This window comes from Manduca sexta, chromosome 25, assembly GCF_014839805.1.
Source record: "Manduca sexta isolate Smith_Timp_Sample1 chromosome 25, JHU_Msex_v1.0, whole genome shotgun sequence".
Classification (NCBI taxonomy): domain Eukaryota; kingdom Metazoa; phylum Arthropoda; class Insecta; order Lepidoptera; family Sphingidae; genus Manduca; species Manduca sexta.
The window spans coordinates 3,063,874-3,086,704 of NC_051139.1; the positions used below are offsets into that span (position 1 = coordinate 3,063,874).

Genomic DNA, 22,831 nt, shown 5'->3' on the forward strand with positions numbered 1-22,831 from the left:
TTCCCCTTGTAAGAAAAACAATTCTTTTAATTCATTTACGACTCCATTTTCTTCTCTATTTACCTATGTGGTAAATCTCGAATTTTCGCATAGCAATCTCCTTTTACGCCTACGCGAATGGTAAACATTGACATTAAACTACTTTACGATCTTTTTCTCTACAAATTTTGTTAATTTTTATTCTTGACGTTGCAACCTTCGTTAAATATATAATAATATGATGATGAAATATAATAATATGATAATAGGAACGACTACTCGTGTCTAGTTTTATTTTAGTAGAAATCTTTCTTCGGCACTGGCTTTAACAATACTACAAGCGTCAACAAGCACTCACCTCAGGGCGCGGCGCGGGCGGTTAGTGTTAGACATTAGCTCTACACCGCGACTATTTCACCACCTTGGAACAACACCCACGTTATAAAACCAGCAATCTACCTGTTACTTACGATACAAACGTTTCCCTTATTAGCAGATCATTTTGTACGGATTTTCAGTTTTACACCTTTCGAAGCATTTTATGTTCGTTATTTAGCTAGTACATCTAATTTACCCCAGTTTAGTTGGGTAATTGTATTAGGTGTTTAAGATGCAAGATGCAGCAGGACAATTTTATTCATCCCAAAGCAATGGTTTGGTAGTTTCAATTGCAATTAGCATACCATGGAATTTACATATTTCTCTTTTTAATCTATATCGACTTTACCACAATTCCTAGAAACTCATTAGTTATTTCTACAAAACATAATCACAAACCTACATTCTCTTATAAAATGTTAAATTATCCCAATCTAGTGTTAGTGTGTTACCTGATCTTGATGGGATGCCGTAGCGACAGCTCGGAGCCCGAGGTGGAGGGCGAGCGCGGCACGGGCAGCAGGCGCGGCGCGCGCGGCGTGCGGGGCGAGCGGCCGCGCGCGAACTCCAGCCGGTAGTTGTCGGAGCGGGGGCTGCCGCTAAACGCCTCGGTTTCTGCTGCTGATGACGCAGTAATATATTTAGAGGCTTTACATGGGAATATAAAAAAAAAACAATTATCAGGGGCAGGCAAAGGTACAACTAGGGGCACCCACTATACGCCGTGTGTATGCACAACTTTTAGATTCCGAGCAGATACTAAGATTGTACAGAAAAACCTTATTTAACTTTGTTTAATCCAGGACCTGAAAGCGGTGCGATAGCGCACACGCAATACAATTATGCCACCGAAGCAGTGCAAATATGGGAATAAGTTGCTAAAATTTTGAATTAACAGACTTTTTTTTATCTCTCAGATACCAATTTCATGATATTTTTTGCGAGCCGGCGTTAATATAATGATAAGGTAAAGTAAGTTAAATAGGTTCGTTTCCTGAATTTCTCTAAGCCCGGAAGCCGTAACAGTATGATGTCACAACGTAAATTAGGAAGTATATAATCAGTGCCGTTGAGAAACGTCATCCTCCAGAAATGCGCGATTACCTAAAATACCAAATCTCCTGTCTACACTCATTGATGTGTCGGCACTAACAGTGTTTTTACAATTCAGGACAAACACTGTAAATGTTGTCCTTTGTGTTGCATACTAGTTGACACACAAATAGTACGATTCCTGTATGCGGATTGTGTCCCGCTTCGCACGCGCGTTGACAGCGACAAGGCCGCCGCGCCCGCTGTCCATTATCCTACTTCCGATGTCGCCACGTGTTATTCTATGCTTATTACCTTGTTAGTCAATACTCGTTTATAAAATTACAAAGATTTGCAAATCTTAAATATTAGAAAAGGATTTATTTTATTCGGTGTTTAATAAATCTACATAATATTATTTTCTAGTCTTAGAAACCTTTTTATAAATTTAAACGAAACAAATAAATATTTGAATTTAGAATATGCAACAGCGATTTAAATTTTAAAACGAAAAAATAATAAGGCCGCATAATTTTAAGCTTTTTTTTTCTTTATTAGTAGTCATTTTAAACCCCGCTAAGCAATCCAGGGGTGAGATTTTCACACGAGGTCTCAGTTTTCACCAAGAGTACGTATCAGTTTTGCTTAAAGTTGACTTTAGTTGTGGATTGTACCATTGGCACCTTTCCCGATTCCAGTTACCTGACGTACAAGGAGAGGCAGCCTCGGGAATACGAATGTGAGCACTTCAATTTAAAACGGCATGGTTAGTTTGTGTATAAAATAATGAGTTCGTGTTTGGAATAATAATAAATAAACCTAAATTTTAGTATGGTAGGAATCAAGGTCAGTTCAAATACTTAGTGATTTTTAGCGATTTATTTTAAAATATCGGAGAATCCACGCAGTTTCTGACAATTATCTTGTCACGTACCTCAGAAATGTACGAAAATAATACTTTTCCCCTTGCGCTCAAAGATATTATTATTGATGTCTCTTTGCCTCTGCTTACGTGGAAAATCTGATAGAATTGTCTTGAAGATAGTCTCACCGTTGCAGATGACGTGCGCGGACATGGGCATGCGCGCGCAAGCAGGTGGGTGCGTGTGCGCAGGCGGCGCGGCCCAGTCGCGGTACACGCGCGCGCCCTCGCACCGCCACTCCGACAGCTCCACACAACGGATCTATAGACAGGAGACCAGCATATTACTAATAACTTTCTTGGTATTTTAAAGGATGGGATCTGGAATCTATTCTGCAATCGAGCAATCAACAGTAAATTTAATTTTGTAAATGATATAATTCTTCGTACCGGATTTATTATAAACAGACCCAAATCGAAAGGCTGGTATATAATTTTGTATCGTAAAATATATATTTATCGTATAAAATAACGATTCGCAAATAGATATTTTTTTTGGGAGACGAGTACCTCGTATGTTATGGATGTGTTAAATAATTTTAAAAGTTTTATTTACCGGTGTAGTGCTCTTGCTCCTCCCACTGATCTCCGAGGAGGCGTTACTGTGCCTCTGCCTCTCGCGCGTCCTCTCCGGCGCCGGCGACTCCCGGCATGAACCATCAGGCTCGTCCCTTGTCTGAAAACGAAATACATTGATTACAGAGAGGAAAAACTTAAAAAAAAAGTCTCACAAGCTATCAACAAATCTAAAAGTAATCGTCGTGCAATATACATAAAAAAGAATGAGTTTCTGAGTTTGATGCTAGAATTTGAAGTTACATTTTTTTGTGCCCTTACCTTTGCGTTGTTAGTGGTGGGGGCGGGCATGCTGGCAGCGCCACTGCTCACCAATCTCAGCTGTTGTCGGATGTTCGCCTTTTCCCTCGCGCGTTTGCGTTGGAATTCCTCTTCAACCCTAAAAGGGCACAATTTGTGTTAACTAGATTCTCGTCAATTAATCTGCTAACTTTTAAAGTAGCCATAGCTTAATGGAATTAGAGAGGTCTGCCGTGACGAAGGTATGAGGTTGGAAAATTCATTATGTTACAGTACATTTCTAAATCCTTTGGCCATCCTATCTAATTAACTAACAAATTTATTGGCAGATTTGAATTTACAAAGGATACCCACCTATCTAATTACCTAAGTAACTAAACGAAATATCACCAATCTTTCGTTACCTCCTCATAGCTTCTTGTTCAGTTTTCCGCTGTTGTTCCTTCAAGTCCGCCTCCTTGGACAGCTTCTCAGCTAATCGTCTTCGCTCCAGCTGTCTCACTGTTGACTGAAATGTGAATCGCTTACTCCGACCGCCCGCGTTCGTTGGACGCTGTAACAAATAAGATTTGAATGAAAATCTCATCATTATTAGAATCATATTGCAAGTTTAGACTAGCACGTTCTTGCTGTAAAATATTGTGCACTTTCAGATGTTTTTACTCTAGTTGCAATATTTCAATAGATCTATACGTATGTAACATGTTGCAAGCTAAAAAAAAAGAAGTTGCAGAAGTCGACTTCTGTAAGATTTCTTATAAATCTAGACCTTGCTTGTGAACGAATTGCTATAAACGTTTCCAGTATCTTCTTTAACTGTTTGTAAGAGTATTGCGGTTCTCGAAAAATCCTTTGCATGGCTTTTAAATTTATGGATATAATATCTACTTCATTAACCACTTTCAAATGTTGTTTAGATTTATCTCCGCAGAAAGCCATCATAACCGTGAAACCAATTTTGTTACAAGTTTAGGGAAAGGCGAGAAAATTATAATTTTATGGTAAATGATTCTCGTCGCGAAATTCAGTTAGATAACAATGCAGAAAGTCTTTGGGTTAACAACAAATGTCACTTCTTAGACATTCATCATTTTATCTTGTTACCTATTTTTTTAACTGTATTTTACATCTAAAATCAAATACGGTTGTTTTTATTGCATTATTAAATTATTTTGGTTTAAAATTACGTGGAAAAATCCTCAAGTATATTTAAAGTGAAACGATACTAAATTCGTGTTGTAAAACTTTATTTCATGGAATTGGACTTGCCTAACATACTTGCCGTTTTATCTACAATCTCTCCAACGATAAAATTATAAAAATAAAAATAGTATGTAATATTTCAATACTTAAATTGTCCATGAATTGTAATTTTATCTTATAATTGAACATAAATCTCCAGATTTTGAAGTTATATTTGCAATCCCAATTATTCGAAAGGTTCTTTATTCTATTCATCTGTACAATATTTTTTATAGGGCTCGGCATAGTGATTCAACTGCACCTGATGGTAAGTAAAGTGGGGTCCAACAGAATTTCGACTGACGGGAGATAATTATCCCTCGGCAGTCGACACAATTATGCCGGCCTGTTGGATCCAGATGTACACAGGCTGATCTCGGAAGGCGACTCACTTACGTGAGGCCATTATGACGGGTTTTAACACCTTATGTACGGTGGTCGCTATACGGTCAAATATAAAATATATCCCACCACCACCACATGTAAATCCTACTCACATTTTCAACAAGCCGGTATAATCAGATAATCATCTCTCGTCAGTCGACACTCTATTTAGACCTCACTCCGTTTACCATCAGAGGTACAGTTCGTACAAACGGGCCCGTATAAAAAACATATTAAGCTCGTCTATATTTTTTATATATTACTTCTTTTTTATTATTTAAAGCCTTTTGTTTACAATTTGTGTTTTTACCATAAATTCTTTACATGCTTTTATAATCTACATTCGGTCTTCTATTCACTTCAAACACACATAATTTTAATGCACAGTCGTAAAATCCCTATTAGCAATCAAATTAGCAGCCGCAAAGAACGCTTGAGGATACTTAACTGTTAAGTTTTGGTCATATTTCTCAGTTACGGCCGGTTGCGAGCTTTGAGGCTATCATGTGTTCCATTACAGCGGGTAATCTAGATAATGCTGGGTGTGACGGGTTTACAACTACCTTCAGGTCAGTGGAATGTGACCTATATTTATTATGGTTTAAAAAAAATCTTGTCAGTGATGTATTGGCTAACGAGAACCTATTAGTAGTAATAGCATAACGTATGTATATTATTCTGTGGTAATAAGTATTGATGGGTTCCCAAGAAGTATTCTCAGTTAATGAAACTAATTGTTAAGTGTTTTGCAGTGGCAAAAGGTGAAATTTTCTAAAGGGAACCCGACAAAACATGTAGGTAGTAATATGCATGAATGTTGCCTGCAAATCCTTTTAATGATAATTAAATTCTAAATAAAAGGAAGCCGGTAGGAATTGAGTTATATAGACTTTTCGCCACTGGTGTTATGGTTTGAGGACAACTGATTTACTCAGGATTGTTTGTCAAATGTTTAGCGATAGATTCGCAACCTATCACGTTATTCGTCCATACGTTTGAAGAAGTATGGTGTACTAGTACTTCTGCTTAGCGTTAAGGTGATACATATAAACTATGTTACTATTAAGGTGTAAAATGATGTTATGAATGAGTTAACCTAAATTGAACTGCAAATCTGAACATTAGGAACATAAATAAAATAGCATAAATTTACGACACAATAGTAAAGCATTGTAAAAAGAATTTGAATGGAATAATGACATTCATAAACGACTGTACAAATCATAAACTATTTAAGATGAGAGTAAAAGTGTATCTTTTGTTGAAGTCACAATTAGGGTCGGAGTATTTGGAGCGTGCGACCCCCGATGCTGCGATAGCGTGATGTTACGTATCTGTTCATCACAGAGGCCTAATTTGCTAATATTTATTGCGGAATTATTTTAATTCAGTTTCATTGCGTCTAATTTACATGTTAATGGGTTGTGAGTTTCTAAAATGTGTTTGGTCTCGTAAGAGTGCGTGTTGAGTAATTTATTCATGAATTGTTGTAATTGCCGCTTTTTTTTGTTATTAAAGAAGCGTTCAGTGTACCTTGTAAGTATCTGCCATCTATATCATGCAAGTTATATTGTATTCCGGTTTGGAAAACCTTATATGTAATGTAATTTCAGCCACCTAAATTATTTTATCTAAATGAATAATACAATAAGAAGAGTAATAAGGGTTGCTGTGTAAGTAACAGTAACACAACAATGTAAAACAATAAAAAAGAATAATCATCTAATATGCGTAAATTGTAATTCACTGTTCATTACTTATTTAACAATTATTGTTCGCTTTAACGATGAAGGATAACATCGTGACGAAAAATACTTATTCTAAAATTGTCTAAAAACATTCAAAGGTATGTAAAGTCTGCCAACCCGCACTAGGTCAGCATAGTGGACTAAGGCCAGAACAGTAGCAGAGCTGGTCCATACTCAACAATGGACAGTATATAATGCAGGGCTGTTATTATTATATACAAAATCATATACGATGTGTAAAATTTATAGTGCAAAGTGCAGAGGATGTTAATTGTATACTAGACAAATACTGCATAATACATGGGAAAATAGGGCATATGTGTTTAACAATAATGTGTGAATTCGTTTATGCAGGTGATGTTAGGCGTGATGCGCTAATTCTCCGATTGTTATCTAGTGCATAACGCATCCTTTGTTGGGCAACATGACCTTTGCCGTTATGAAACTGTTTGCTGTGTTTATAATAAATAGTGCTTTGGGCACGCTGCGCAAAACACACATTAGTATTTTATAGTTAAAAAGCAAGAAAGAAAGAACATAAATTAATAGAAAATATAAACATAAATATAAACATTTAACAAAGTTTCTTTAGTAAGTATTATTTTCTGATCTATGAAGACTTGCCTTTAATATAATACGAAACGATACTCTTTAATCAATTTTAATTCTAATTTGAATATAAATAGAATTGACATTTCAAGGAAATTCAATTTCTTCGACTTAAAAAAGGTTTTATGATTTATAATTTAAATTACTACAAACACAATTGTAAACCTTCAACGATCCTACATAAAGTAGATTTTACAAAACTGCAATTCAAAAGTGATAATTCAAGTGATCTAAAAGTAAGTGAAAAAATAAACATGCTTAAAACAAAGAAACATAGATATTCCCACAGAGATGTGTTTAGCACATATGAGCGGGTACTAATTAGTAATCTTGAATCGTGAGGCAGATAAGGCACGTATCACGCAGCGACATAACGTACTTACCTGTGAAAATCTTAAGACACTTTCGCATCGTAAGGAGTGATTACTTTTCAGCTTAATTTGTCTAATGATTTCTTACGTTTACGCAAATGTTACACAAGGAAACTATTTTTCGGATGTTATCGCCGATTTTTATCTTATTATTTTCTCCTGAAGTTCCGAAGACTTTGCAGCTTTCATGGTCATGGGAGGGACTGAGGTGTTGATCGCCCAAAAAGTCAAAGTTACAATATCTACCTACATTTTACAATTATACATATTTTTAAATTGTTGGAGCTGTTAACGGTAGAAACGTACTAACCATAAGCTATTACCGGGCAATTATACAATTCATACAAAATATTGCCCGACTACGTGATATAAATACTACCAAACATACGATGCATGCAAGAGGACAAAGCGTGACATCTTAAATAAAAATCCTGTTTATGGAAAGCTACAAAATCCTGTCAGGTACAACCATATTAGAAAGACGACTTAACTCAGGTTAAACGACATTATCAAAACGTGTTGTGGCGCTAACGATCCTGAGAGATTATCATCTGGACGTGTATATACGTCAGTTTACAATGGAGCGGCGCTTATTTATCTAGATGGTCACGTGGCCACGAGTGTTCAGTTGAACTGGAAGGGCAGATGACAGATATGGAAACCGCCCTGTGAACCGCGCGACGTGATGAGACGTCGCGTGATGATGAGATGTTCCATGTTTGTCAAATGACGTTTTAACTCGTGAATGCGATAGGAATTATGATTTTTAACTTACTTTTGGTATTCATATTTTATTTACTGTTTTATAATATTTTAGATAATCTTTAACTTTTTTTTCAAGAACAATAGCTAATCGCCAGTTTAGCGGCATAAATATTCATTGATATTCGGACCAATTTCCCATTGGACACAAAAACACAAAAAACAAAACAGTAATCCCCTCCCAAATAGAACATGTCACGCAATACTGTCAGTCACATTGTGTAGCTTGACGAATGGACGCAATAATTGACCAAGCATCATTAACCAGTGTAACTCTATCCCCGACGCTATTACTCTAGTTTAGTTTATGTTCTGACTTTTTAATGTAGAGGGGTCTGCGTGTCTGGACGTTCAACGCAAGGACACGTCAGTTTATTGTTTGTAACGTATTAGTTACAAAACGAGAACAATGTGGGGACATCACGGTTATGTGTGACATGGTTAGTTATTAGTTTATTTTGGTTATTGTATTGGCAATGCTGAGCGAGTGTCCCTAGGTCGTCTAATCTATACTATATAAAGCTGAAGAGTTTGTTTGTTTAAACGCAATAATCCCAGGTACCCACTACAGGTTCAAATTAAAAATTAATTTACTGTAGGATAGCCCATTTATCGAGAAAGGCTATATACTACATAATATCACGCTATGACTAATAGAAACGGCGCATCAATGAAAAATGTTGCAAAAAACGGGAAAGAAATAATTCCTTTTGTGGTAATGTATAAGATTTATGAAAGTATAAGAAACGAAAGAAGTGTGGCAAAATGGGGCAAAGTAGCAAAGTCTCTGCCTATTCCTATGGTATAGAGGCACATTATGTATTTATGGGCTGACCCGAAAGGTTATGGGTACATTGAAAGGACGAGCTTAGGGTGTTATATTTCGCAAGATGGGAAGGTTTTTAAAAACCCAAACATCGGTTTATACTTAAAAAAAGGATTCGCTTATCTTTGAAAGAAGAACAGAAATGTATAGCTCACTCTAAAGTCTATATTAGAAATCATGAGAGATGTTTATTGTTTTTATCATTTTATTTATTTACTTATTAGTACCAAATTACATACATTAAGGGATGTAACAAATAATGGCTTAGTCTAACTTATCAGGGACTATATAGTCGTGATGCTGATGCCAAAAAAAGAAAAACTGGAGCTACAAGCATCAGCGACCTTCCATTGACACTGAAATTATTTTTTTAATTTTCCGATGTTTTTTAGCTCCACTCATGCGAATAATTAAAAAGCTCCATCCATCATAAAAACAGTAACCTTGAAACAATAAAAATGAACAATAATCATGAACTATTAAATTTTAACGTCTCGCAACAGTAGCAAACGTAAATAACAATTAGGCGTCGCGCTATAAAAATGTTATAACAAGGTATCGATCGCTAGTATGAAAAGGCCGAGCATTGAAAGGAAATGAGTGGCACCCCGATTCGTATGTATGCCGAGTAACAAGTTTTGGTACAATGGCTAGGACAAGATATAAAACTTACCCTGGATTCTTAGATAGATGTACAGGCTTATGTAAGGCCCTGGGTACAGGACTACAGACACAGGTGACCACAGAAATGGATTTTAATCATAAGTTGTAAGGAATAGGATTCCACCTTTTTTATATGGGGACGGTAAAATGACCCTTATGCACCTGGTGGAAAGCAGAGTGGTTTCCAGGTAGAATGTTGACTAACAAGAGATGACCCTTCGCCAGTAGACACAATTATGGCGGCCTGTTAGAAACATAATTTGGTTTTTAACTTATACCTACGTTACAAAAATGATTAGTGTTTGCGAGTGTTGGACTATCACAACACAAGCCAATATACACTAGAGAGAGAATAATTAATTATTATTTGTATACATCGTATTATTTATATTTATTGTTATATATGTATGCTACACTTATCTGCATCTACCCTGGGAGAGATTGCCTACGGCATTAAGTCCGCCTGTGTACAGTATGTAATTGTATATAATAATATCAGCCCTGTATTATATACTGTCCCACTGTTGGGCACGGGCCTCCTCTACAACTGAGAGGGATTAGGCTTTAGTCCACCACGCTGGCCTAGAGCGGATTGGTAGACTTCACACACCTTCGAAATTCCTATAGAAAACTTCTCAGGTGTGCAGGTTTCCTCACGATGTTTTCCTTCACCGTTAAAGCCAGCGGTAATTCACAAATAATACGTGTACACATAATTATAGAAAAGTCAGAGGTGACTTTGTAATTGTATATGAAGTGCAAATTAAATAATTTGTGTATTTCAGCAGGATCAAACTCGCGACTTCTAATTTTATATTGGGCTTATGCTGCCCCACGAATACCAAACAAGCCATCACTATTGTCACCTACGTGGAGGACACTCTTTGTCCACGGTGAGTGACGCACCGCCCTGGATTCTACAAACTAACAGACATTCATTATTTATGAGACCTTTTTTGTGATTATTTATTGTAATTGATTGTATTGTTTGTAAATGTTGGAATAACTAAGTATTGAGTGAGGACGGGGAAATATTTGTATGAGTATGTCAGCTGATTGAAATGTTTTTCTTTGTAGAAAACATTCAACGAAACAATATTCTAGTATGCCTCATAAACTTATCGTAGCTGTTCAGGTACGCTAGTTTTTGTTGTTTCAAAACCATAACAGATGGCGCTATTCACCAAAGCAGTCATGTCTTGGTAGTTTTTCCGCGCGATTTCCTCATATTAATTTCTGTTAGGTATATAGATAGTAAATTTAATTAATAAACGGAGGTCGATTCATATTTAGTATTTGAATCAATATTGTTTGGGCTTTATTAAACGTGACTGAGTAAGTTTCTTTTGGTAAGGAAAAATATTACTAAATTCAATGCATGCTGTATTGTTTAACTAGTGTAGAATTTGAAAATTATGTTACTGTTTGATTAATTAATAGAAAATATAGTGTTTAATTCAAATAAAATAAATAACACATGCTCAGTAGACACGTTCGAACTGTTACGTCTAAATAAATTTCGTTTACTTGCAAAAACTTCTCGAATTTTCTACAGAATGACAGTTCGGTTAAATTCGGTCGTGTTTACAGTGTTGAGCAGTGAATTGTGAAACGTAACTCAGTAAACACGCGTTGCTTGAACAAGTGCGTGCGGTGTACTCGCCTTAGTTTCTGCACTTGTGTGATTAATATTGATTCTCCGTCATTACTTTCTAAATAGATGTTATGGAGGTTTTCGGACTTGAATATTAAGGCATTACTATGCGTTCCATAAAATTTTCAAAATAAGTGCATGTATTTAGTCAATGTATATGGATATTATTATATATCAAATCGTTATAAATTAAATTTGATTTTTTTGGCTCTTCACGATACAAGGTTGCCCAGTGTGATGACCAAATGATATAAGGTCAAATGCTCAAATAAATAGAAAATAAAAAATATATATAAATTTGAAATTGAAATTTGAGAATTTACTGATCTGTAATGAGTTAAATGGAGTTTAAATTAATGTTAGTAAACGTGTGTTATTAAATAAATTCGAATAAATAAACAGAAGGTCGTGAAAAATCGTCATTTAACTGATATTTAACGATGCTCAAAACAATAACCGTTATTCTAACAGATTAGTAACAGTGCATTAAAGTTATCGATATCTTAAGCACCCGAATGTATGTTTAAAAAATATTGACCTTTCCTTATATCACACACGCCGTGTTTTTGTATTCATTTTATTTTTATAGAATGATAAATTTTGGACTTGAATTTATAAAATAGCATGTCTATTGCCAAATATGAGTAAATGGTGAGGACGTGATTAAAATTATATGTAATAAATTTAGCCATACACCCACACAAGGTTTATGTTTTACATAGTTATGTATAGAATCAATAAAATCCTAGAAACATCTCAATATTATTTCATACATTTTAAATATTGAGATATGCTTGGATGTTTGCGAGCATGTCACGTGAAAATCACAAAATATTTTGTATCGAATCACAGATAGTACCGGATTAATATAAATACTACGTTCCGTATAACTATAAAAGGGGTACTTTATTTCTAACAAAGTATACACACGATTGGAATCGCGAACAAAATAAATAAAGAAATATTGCATAATAACTAAATCTTTCCAACTTTCCCAACTTCAATCTAACATTTATATTTTCTGATTATATGCCGCCATATCCAGACACGAATTGTATAGAATTACCATTAATTAAGCGACGTTATTATAATGCATTCATAGTTTTTACAGAACAAGCTCCGAAATGCATTAATATATGCCATTAACAAGGAAGTGACCTTTTTCGCGGTTCATCGGTTATTCAATAAAAACTTTGTTTGCATATTGTTCGTAGAAGCTAATCTAATTTAATTAATTCTAATACTAACAGATCTTGTATTGTTAGGATCTTCATTTATACTATTGACTTTGTGCCGAGGCTTTCAACTTTGTTGCCACGAAATACTTACTATTAAATTAAAATAAAAACAGTTGCTTCAACAATGTTGCGTGGAATATGGAATCTTTACATAAAGTAAAACAGATGAAAACAGGTCCAATCTTCTTTCTCTTTTATATTTATGGCTTCTTACTTACATCGGTGATTTCGCCAATGTAATTAAAAAAAAAGTTTTACAAAGACAAGAGACAAAAGAATTTCGGTATCGCTAAAAACAGTTTAGAATAATTTCTACTTGTTTTCTTTTACTAGTTTTATACAGGATTTTATGATATTGCCGTTTGCAAAATGACACCACTGAACTTATTCTGTTAAAATTTGGTAGGAAAATTGCTAGAAACATGTGGATAGAAATATTTATTTAGGTAAAAGACTGTCACGCAAGCCATAATACTGTATAGACATCTAATGACAACTTGAGACGGTTTGTATTACCCGTTACAACAGTTGTAACAGCACGCGGCGTGTCGATCTCTTCCATCTGCGCTTGCGACTATGATTACGTGATAACTGGGTACTCGGAGTGCTTCTTAACGTTACTTTAATTATTAGTAGTCAAGTGTAGAACTATGAACATTGACAGTGCCTAATGTCTATTTTTGCAAGCTATGAGTTGCAGCCAGGTCACAAATGTACAATACTGCAGTAATTTCCAGTTAAATTTCTATGACGTTGAGCAAGGGTTGCTTGGTCTTAGAAGACCCAAGTATGTACCTAAAGTGCACGATTGAATTTAGTAGAAAACTATCCATAGAAATTATAAACATTCCACTTTGGTTCGGTCAACCGTCTAATTCGATACTGCCTTCCGCTTCCAAACTACGTTCAATTTGACCAATCCTCTCAAAGTGGTAATCAATGAAATAATATTTGAATACACTCAATAACAATTTGTGAACAAACTGGTTATCATTGTACCGCAATCGACTAAAAGTGTCCAAACACATTATTCAATAGAAAATATTTGCGTTACGCACGTGAACAAAGCTGACGCGCGATGCATATTAATGAATAAAGTTTTGTGATTTCGAGGTTATGGAAGCCCTTAAGGAACGTCATGGTGGGCTGATTATAGAAATTTCCCTCGTTTGAATTCCGCTCTTAAGCGATATGAAATAAAGACCATCATAAAGGAATTTCATGGGTGTATCATGGAAATAGGAGGTGGATTTAGTATGTAATCCACGGCTTGCAAAGACTATTTGTGATGAAGGGCTATCAAATACATGTTTTATTACTAGCACAGCATTGTGACCATTGAATGAATAGTGAAGATATGATATTGGACAAAGGCCTTAGTATCTATCCCTCGGCCTTAAAATTGTCTTACAGAATACGCAATTCCTAATCCGTGAACAATTTTCCCATTCACATGTCGTAAATGTTATCAAAAATATGGTAATTGTTGACATATAACATAAAAAAATATGTGATATAAGTAATATTTGATAGACTAAATAGCTTTCGCATTGAATATCTATTGGCTTTTCCATTCACTTACAAATACCAGTTTAATGACAAAATGTCATACAGAGAAGGTGTGGTCATCGCAGAAGCCAACATTTGCGTAACGATTAATATTAGTATGTGAACGTCAGCTGACAACACTGTGAAATCATGCTGAACACGATGCGTGCACATTACCCACTTGGTATAAATCGCGACTTTACTTTATTATCTAGTTTCAAACCTTTTAAACTGGGCTGAAAGTAGTTACTAGCGGCGGCTGGTGTTACCACTATTAAGAGGAATGAAATTAAAGGGGCAGGAAAGGACGTATAAGACGCTAAGCTAAAATAAATTCAGGTTAAGACATTAAAATTAAACTATTGTTCGGATTTTATCGCGGATTTAATATTCTGCCCCCGCCCCCTCCCCCCTCTCTGACCGCACTGCTGCTTGACGGCAGAAATAGACAATGCGGTGATACCTACCCAGGCGGACTCTCACATATGAGAGGCCTACCACCAGTGACCACCACCAGCTCATACTTTACAGTTGAAGGGAGGCAACTCAAATAACTACCCTAGAACCAGCACTTAGACAATTTAACATCACTCCTAATCATCATGTCTGTCTGCGTCTTCCAAGCACGAATGATAAATACAGTTTATGCTATAAGTAGAAATCACGTAATCGCTAAGTGTATGTGAACAAACGATCTCAAGTTTTTGTTACAGTAATGAGGCAATTGACGTATTATTGTCGACTGAATATAAGTTCAATCACACACGTTTGAGAAGATTCTACAATGAATTGTGTAAATAAGCTAATAAAAATAGCTGATATCAAGCCTATTTTCAGCAGTGGACTTTATGTGGCTGATGATGGTTTCAAGGCAGCTAGGTTAAGATTATTTTTTAAATCTCAGTATGGGCTGCTATTCCAAACTGTCCATATTTTTAACAACAGTTGACGGCCGACTATTTAATATAGTAAGTAAGTATAGGTATCTACGAAATACGATTCATTATTTGTCACAGCATCTAATTTTAGTAAAAAATATTAAACTGTAAATAAGAATATAAAAGCTTAAAAATAGAGAGAGTATTTCCAACCATAGCTACATTTATTATGATTACAATATTTTAAATTTCAACCAATGTCACCTCTAACTTATTACGTAACACTGTACAGGTCCTCTGCACCTTCACTTTTTAAACATATATTTCAAATCTTATACCAATAAATCATACATAATTATAAATTCGATATGAATATATAAAATAATAATTATAATATCAGCTCTGTTATATGTCGTACTGCTGGGCACAGGCCTCTCCCACTACTGAGAGGAATTAGGCCTTAGTTCACCACGCTCGAATATTGCGAATTGGTAGACTTCACACACCCTCAAAATTTCTATAGAGAACTTCTCAGGTATGCAGGTTTCCTTACGATGTTTTCCTTTACCGATATATAACCCGATAATATTTTTATTGTGGTAAATAAACTATCACCTTAAAGATAACTCATTTCTATTAATAAATTAATATAACCTACAAACTTGTCGTGAGAATTGCATAAATACAGCTTTATATGTAAATTTGAGGTTATAGTACATTTTATTGAGGTAGCCTTTTATATTAATTAAGCAAGCGACCTTAAATTATTGCAGTTTGGGACAAGTTATCTCATCGTAAACTGTAATTTGTCTTCCACTGACTTGCGTAGATATTTATTTGTGATATTGGTTTTTAAAATATTTTATTTTCAGCGTTATTATAGGCGCGATAGTTTTCTATCAAAAGCTGCTTGCATTTGCCAAGATTAAAATAATTTGCTAATGAATTACTATGTTAGGCACTTCAGTTATTAATGTAGGCTGTAGGTAGTGCATTACAAAATGATGCCTGGAATTTTGATTTATTAGAATACAGGCAATGCTTTGGAGATGTAGTTACTTTGTTGCGTACGCGGTACGACATAGCCTTGAGGTCCTGGGTACCACGCCTGGTCGGGCAAAATTATATTGGGATTTTCTACTCAGTATCAGCCCGGAGTCTAGATTTTGTGGTGGTAGGCTCGCCCCGTATCATATCATGGGACGGAATACACAAGGCAAAAAGTTTGTGCCTCTGCCTTCCACTTCGGGGATAATGGCGCGAAGTGTAGATATTCCGCAATAAAATTCCAGTTATCTTGCGGTATTGTGATAACATCTTGTTGATTGACACAATTTCAGAAACTTGTTTATTTATACTACCACAGATGGCGGTATTGTGTAAAATGTTCGGTAATAAAAGTAAATCCAATTAAATACTGAATGACATATGACCCGTAGCAACCAGTTCGGTTTCCCGTCACAAACCGACTACTAACGTACTCAATTAACAAATCAATCTCGTGAATGAATGCGCCCATAAACAGCATCTTGATTATTAGTTTACAAAACAAAACAACGTCGTAGGAATTTTTGATTCGAAAAATACGTTAGTCTCCCGCTTATGTGAAGTACTAGGAATTGGTAGTACCCAAACTGATATGGCTTTAGTATGTAAATCTCTGATAAAAGGAGTTTAACTATGTAGTGGACTCTCTGTTTAACGATGGATATTAATTTGCTAGAAGACGGTGAAGAGCCGAGCACACATGGTAAAAAACATCGTGGATATTTCAATGAGGTCGCTTTCTGGGTCATATAATATACATTAGATAAGATAGACCAAGATTTCTGGCAACCGTCAACTGATCGTCAGCTCTCCTTGGACATTATAAAAAAGATTATTTATCAATAGCTACAAAAGTATATTCACAATGTTGGCACAAAAATCCCATTACTAAAACCAAGTGCATGCGCAATACCAAGATGCTGCAGATGACGTCACGCGCAAGGACACCCGGTGTGACCCTGCGCATCACTGCGAATGATTTGTAAACAGGCTAATTGCGGCATAACTTGTACAGGATATTAATATAGCTGTGACGTCAAGTTCTATTGATAATTATATAACTGGTATGTATCGATTGAGTGATGGAAAAATGATAAAGCAACGATCAAATGCATTTTTGAAGTTGCATACATATTCTTTGTCAATCACCTCTCGCGTTAACTGCTTTGGAAAACAATGAGGAAACTCACATAGATAAGAATTCTATTCAATTTCGATGGTAGATATGTGAGTCGGCCAACCTTTATCAGGTCAGCATGGTGGACTAAATAAATGCTCTCAATAGTAAAGAAGATCCTACATACAGTGCAGGTATTATTTTGTATCCTCAGGAACACGAAAGTATTAAATAAATAACAACTAAGATCGCGGTCAGTGACCATAGTAATTGTCCAATACTGTCTCCTTCCGATGCAACTGTGTCGATTGTTAAATTAATATTGCATGGAACTTCTGCACACGAACGCATTCGACTGTGAAGTTATTATCTGATCACGTGTCTTTGTTGATCGCCAATTCGATTCCCATTACAACAATTTACAAGTGCGATAAGATCTAGTTGGGTAGGTTATTCAAATGTCTCAAAAATTCCTACTCGTTTATGCTAGGTTCGACTGTAGCATATTTATTAAAGAACAGTGAGTATTTTGATATTAAATTTAATAATATTATAAATATGAAAAATTGTGAAAATATTTGGATGTTTGTTAGAAGTAAACGCAGAAAGAGTTGAACGGATTTGGATGTAATTTGACAGACGGATAGAAAATGTCTTAGATTAACAATTAGGGTAATTTTTATCCTGGTAATTTGCTCCCGTGAAAAGTTGTTTTTTTTTAATCTGTACTTTAAATAGATCACGCTGGCATTATACAGGTAACACTTTGGATCACTACAGTGTTTTAGGGATCTTCGTACCGGGAAAGTTTTTTGCTAGTACATACTGAAATTCATATTTTTTTTTTGTAAAACACAAAATAAAACTTAAACTAAATCTACGACTAAACATATCTCTCCATCCATTCATCCATCCATTAATACAAGTATTTTGTGAACAATCATGAGAGAATTTCGGTGCAATATTCAAACCTGAAATATTTAAACATTTTTGTCAAAGCAGCGCGGCGGCTTCTCACATCCAACCCTAACTAGTATATCGACTAGTCCTGTAGTACTTAGGAAATCCTGATGCCCGCAACGCTTAATTCTAACATTATAACCTTAGCCTAATCCCTCTCAGTAGTAGAGGAGGCCCGTGCCAAACAGTGGGACAGTATATAATACAGGGCTGATATTATTATTATTATTAACCTTCAAAGGCAAACGAGCTAACGGCCATATGTACTCATAACCTAGGGAAATGCCACAGACAAATTGATCGCGGAATATTCTCAACTAGTTTGAAGGAGGACAACAGATGGTCAACTTGTAATGCAGCGCGCAAGAACAAGCATAATGTCAACAGGATTTCCTAACGACATTGTACAATGTAAAAGGATATTCGAGTGAGTTATTGCAAACGTGTGAATGCACTAATCATAATCGATGTCCGCGTTTTGAATTGCAAATTGTTTCCTCCGAGTCTGAGAGCACCTGTGTATGGTTTGGGATGAAATATTTTACGAAGTCGGATTATCTGGGTTTTAATTATCCTTAAGAACTAATTTAACACTTTTTTGGGTTTAGATAACTGTTGCTAGTCCAATCCTATTGTTTTATAACCGCTGTATATCTTATATTCTGAACATAGAAGAACATTATTATATTTAAACCTCCATGCTGTATTTAACGTAACTAAGTTGATAATATTTACTTGTTTTTAAAACAAACCAGTATTATAAATGATAAAATATTAAAGTTATTTTTGAAATCGCGAATTACTAAATGCGCGTTTATATTGACAGACAAGTTGTGTGAAATACGTATGTTATGGTAAACAAAATGTAAGTCAATATTTATGTAGTTTCTGAGCAGGTTTATGTGGGTTTTGTTTTCAAACTATTTGAAATGTTTCAAGGATATACATGCTTATATAACTAAATGTTATCGCATATTGTTTTAATAACGTTCCTTAAATATATAAATAATTAATATTGTAAAATATGCATAATTAAGTTTACCTGAATTAAATTAACAACAGATGAGTGTTTTCTCTTTTTACAAACATTTAATATTACAATGCATTTGGAAATCACAATTGAATCTTAGATCATTTAAATTGCAAATCCTTAAAATATTAAATCCGGTTTATAGTCAATAATATTTTACAAAATGCCAACAAATGCATAATAAGCACGTTAAATTTATTAATACTATTTAATATGCATTATAATATATTAATATATATTTAAGCTTTAACAACATAATGAGATCCCATATATGCAGAGTTTGATTTAATTAAAAAATCATCCAGACACGATAGAAAAGACAATAAGCTAAGAAGATTAAAACCAACTCTATTTAGACGTAGAGTTTCTGTGTTGTACAGGCGGTGATAAATCAATAAACATGGTATAATTTATCCTTACATATTATAAATAACGTCTCCTGCCGCGTCCAAGCGATAAACTCAAAGACTAAGTACCGCACGGATTTCAATGAAATTTGGTATGAAGATAGTTTGAGACCCTGCATTTTATCTCGGGTAAATATAAAGCGGAGTTTTTATCTAAAAAAAACTCTTTGACGCAGGCGAACCAACTGGCAAAAGCTTATTTAGTACAACGTATGAATAATGCACTTTTGGTGAAATATTCGAAATACATTTACATTAATTAGTAAGGATCTAATGATACATCACGATAATTTTTTAAAAATCCATCAATCTTTTTAGACTGCCCATCGACTACACTTTACCTTGCTTACAATTCCAAATTGAAACAACATAAACAATACCTACTTGTAAATTTAAAAATAATGATCTCAACATAAATCAATCGCGCAACAACAACCACATAATCACTGACAACCCTATTTATAACATAAATAAACAAGCAACTGACCGTGCTGTAGTGGCGCGAGTGACTGGCGCGAGTGCGGCGATGCGCGTGCGCAGCTCACGTGCGTCTGCTGTGCAGACGACGCGGCGCGAACCTCCCACCATGCAACTCAATCAGCCTTTGATAACGCGTTCTTCTTTCATAAATCGCACCCTAACCATTAACTTCAAGTTTATGGAATGAAATAACTAAGGAATGACGTGAAACGATCAAATATGAGAATTTTTATTAGACGAGGTTTAGAATACTAATAAAAATGACCGATAAAATTTATGAACCCTTTATTAGATTTTCCATTTCAATTTCATTGGTAAAATGTTATACATTTTTTACAGATAAATTATTTAGAAGAGCTTGATAATAAACGATCACAAGAGGGTATTACTTGCATAATTGATATTTCTTTAAAAATTAAAGAATAAGTATTTCCTCTAAAGGGCTGAGACATAAAGAAAACGAAGGGCATGATCCATAATATGACTCACAAAGACCTAATTGAAAGTATAAAAGCAGCACCAAAGCCGTTTGTACTTGCCAGCGGTAAGAAAAACGAGACTGAACAATGCGCGATGTAAACAATGGACGAAACATCAATACAGTCGATGCAAATGGAGCTATAAAAATGTCCACAATTTAATTTAATAGTGTTTCAAGACGCCATTCAGAATTTGAGTCATGGAGTTTTGGGAGTGTCGTCGATCATACTGTTTCAAAACTATTAAACATCGGAAGTGAAAAAGTAACTATATCATTAGCTGGTCAAAACGTGAAGCGTAATATTTTACATAAATTAATAGCTATTAAACCGTAATTCGTGGTCACCCGGCTCGTACCAAAAGATTACAAAATTTGTACATTTGCTGTACCAATAAGCTATGGAACAGTTTACCAGCACACGTGTTCCCCATGACATGGGTTTCAGACGGAGTACGACGAAGCAATAACAGATCGGCAAAACTGTCCTGATCATCAAGGAACACTCTCGACACTTTTCGGACATTTTTCTTCATTTTTTTTTAGTTAGCACCAGGTGCAGTGAAGTAACATTTTCGAGGTCATTATAAAAAAGGACAAAAAAATTGGGCGGCTTAAAATTGGCATAGCTGAACAGACCGATTAGCGCATTAATAGAATGCGAATTGAGTTTGAGCAAGAACCTAAACAAACTTCTAAACATTCCAGGTGATAATCTTGTTAAAGCAAGTTTAATTTTTATAAGGACGAAAATATCATTTTTTTTTTTCGTCTATGTCTTTGCTAAGATCTATTATTTTTAAAAACACAAACAGACTCAAACGCTCACCTACATAATAAGCGAAGCAGGAAAACTTTCTAAGGCAAATGTAATATATGAATTCACGCTCTCATTATTTCGACACACAAATACATAGGAATTGAAGGATATAATGATTTAACTCGCTCACTTATTGTATACAATAGAATGACTAGACTTGCAGGTCATTCGGTTGACTCTATGCATTTCTATAAACACTAGAAATTATAGATATTTTTGAACGAGTATTACTCATACAGAGCTCATCTCATTCTAAATACTAAGAAGATGTTAAATGTCAATTATCCAGTAATTGAAATAGATTTTAGTTCAATTGAGTTTCCATAATTTGTTATCAGTTCATAAGAAAATAATACACCAAAAATTTCGAATTACATGACATCAGCCGATGCTGGCTATAATGCGCGCCTCGTTCAGTGATCAATCATTACAATGGTATCAGTTAAGCAAATCGTCACCATCTAGAATTTGAATACGATTCATTCGGCGTGAAGCGACTTGCGTGTATGCTCGTGACTAGCTCGCGTGATTGAAGAGGTTAGTAATGCGTAGCTCCTGATTTGAACAAAGAAAATTTGCATCACTATATCTTCGAGTGGTGTCGTGTTTGTACTAAGATGCGTTTACCTTGTCTAATAGTTTTGCATGTACTGGAAATGTTTACCTAGTTGCCACTTACCATGCCTACAATGAGTTGTAAAAACCCCGACGCATTCGAGATTAGTCGGTGTAACTGCAATGGTTATGTGCGCAGGGATAGTAAAAGACAAAAATTTGTTCGATTTCGTAGCAAATTTATCAGTCACTTATAATTTTGAGTTTATCGATTTATGATGATTAGCAGCAAACGTAATCAATATTGTAACGGCTCGAATAATTAATTTAACTCTTGTTATAGACCTAACATTAAAAAGCAAAATAAGACTACATCAGAATACAATATGAGTTGAAAAGTATTAAGATGCCTTACCGCTTGTTACGCATGCCACTAAACTCATTATTCTAAAACTGCTATTTTTTGCCATTGGCAGGCGTTCATCGTATCAAATCGTCGCAGAATTAACGGTGTGATGATCACGAGGGCCTCGCTTAGTATTCAAATAACAAATGGGCTAGTTTGAGGAATTCCCTCGAGTGCGTGCTGCAAAGGCTTGGACACGTCCGCGAAACTACATCACGGCAACGGTTTTAATTCATAACGGGATTTGTTTTATACGCACTCGAAATCATCTTAAATTATAGAACATAGAATAGATTTAATTTTTGGTAAAGGAAGTTTGTGATTTGGATAAAAAAATGAAGTCAATTTCTTCGTTGACAATTATACCGTGACGGAAACTTGTCAATAACTTTACGGTGACCATCCAAAATATTTTGAATAAAAATTATAAACCTCTTTTCTTTTAATTAGCTTTCTATATTATTGAGCTAAAACACATAAT

The 22,831-nt window shown here is 35.1% G+C and overlaps 1 protein-coding gene across 1 annotated transcript in view; it reads right to left on the bottom strand.

The window, feature by feature from the left end:
- LOC115440769 overlaps positions 1-22,831 on the bottom strand; it is a gene marked incomplete in the record, with an annotated part of 197,131 nt that overhangs the window by 24,625 nt on the left and 149,675 nt on the right. The window contains 6 exon segments of the mRNA XM_037442647.1: positions 338-400; positions 810-978; positions 2,441-2,573; positions 2,868-2,987; positions 3,149-3,266; positions 3,532-3,680. Of these exon segments, the coding sequence (XP_037298544.1) occupies positions 394-400; positions 810-978; positions 2,441-2,573; positions 2,868-2,987; positions 3,149-3,266; positions 3,532-3,680 (696 nt within the window).